General features: G+C 50.8%; 1 protein-coding gene across 1 annotated transcript in view; it reads left to right on the forward strand.

Annotated features, from left to right (window-relative positions):
* The first annotated feature begins 37 nt into the window (after positions 1–37).
* NOP16 (NOP16 nucleolar protein) overlaps positions 38–719 on the forward strand; it is a 2,230-nt gene continuing 1,548 nt past the window's right edge. The window contains exon 1 of the mRNA XM_009643740.2: positions 38–674. Within this exon, the coding sequence (XP_009642035.1) occupies positions 608–674 (67 nt within the window). The 5' untranslated portion in view covers positions 38–607. The remainder of the gene's footprint in view (positions 675–719) is intronic.

The following is a 719-nucleotide window of genomic DNA, read 5'->3' on the forward strand; positions in this document are numbered from 1 at the left end:
CTGGGGAAGAGCAGTGTGGAGAGCAGCCTGCCTTGGAGCGTGGGTCAGATGGCTCTGGGTCAGTTGCTGTAGGTGGATGCATTCCTCAGCTTTATCGATACACTTTTCTCACCAAGGTCCTGGCATGGAAACGAGCTACGGTGTCATAGGGAAACAATGGGCTTTGGAACAAGTGCAAACAATGTTAGACAATCTCCTGGGACTGGCCAAAGAGAGGTGGGGTTGGGAATGCTGCAGCTGAGTTGCTCCTGATAAGAAAGAAAACCTCTTTGTGTACAGTGGCGCCAGCCTGGCCTGCCTGTGTCAGTGGGCAACGCTTCCAGGCAAAAGATGGCCCCACAAAACAGCACACTCATGAAAAAGAACAGGAGTGACCTTGTTCCTTGTTTGCCGCTTGCCTCTGTTCACACAGTATTGCTCAGGCGATTGGCTTGCCCACGGGCTAGCTTAATGATGCAAGTAAGGCTCTGCTGATGTCATCTGAGATGTCCTGGTTCTTGCAGCCATTGTATAAGAAGTTTAGAGTTTTGGGAGCAACGTATGGGGACAGAGCTCTCTTCTAAATGGGTTTTTCTCGAGTCGTTTTCTCTCTCATTTAACACAGGGGATGGAAGTGGAAAGCGATGGACAGGAGCAAGGAAAGAAAATAGTGCGGAAGCCCTACGTGGTGAACGGTCAGTGCTGCTTCTGTCATCCCCAAGGCTTGCTTCACCACCTCC

Source organism: Egretta garzetta, unplaced genomic scaffold, assembly GCF_000687185.1.
Source record: "Egretta garzetta isolate BGI_Z169 unplaced genomic scaffold, ASM68718v1 scaffold121, whole genome shotgun sequence".
Lineage (NCBI taxonomy): Eukaryota > Metazoa > Chordata > Aves > Pelecaniformes > Ardeidae > Egretta > Egretta garzetta.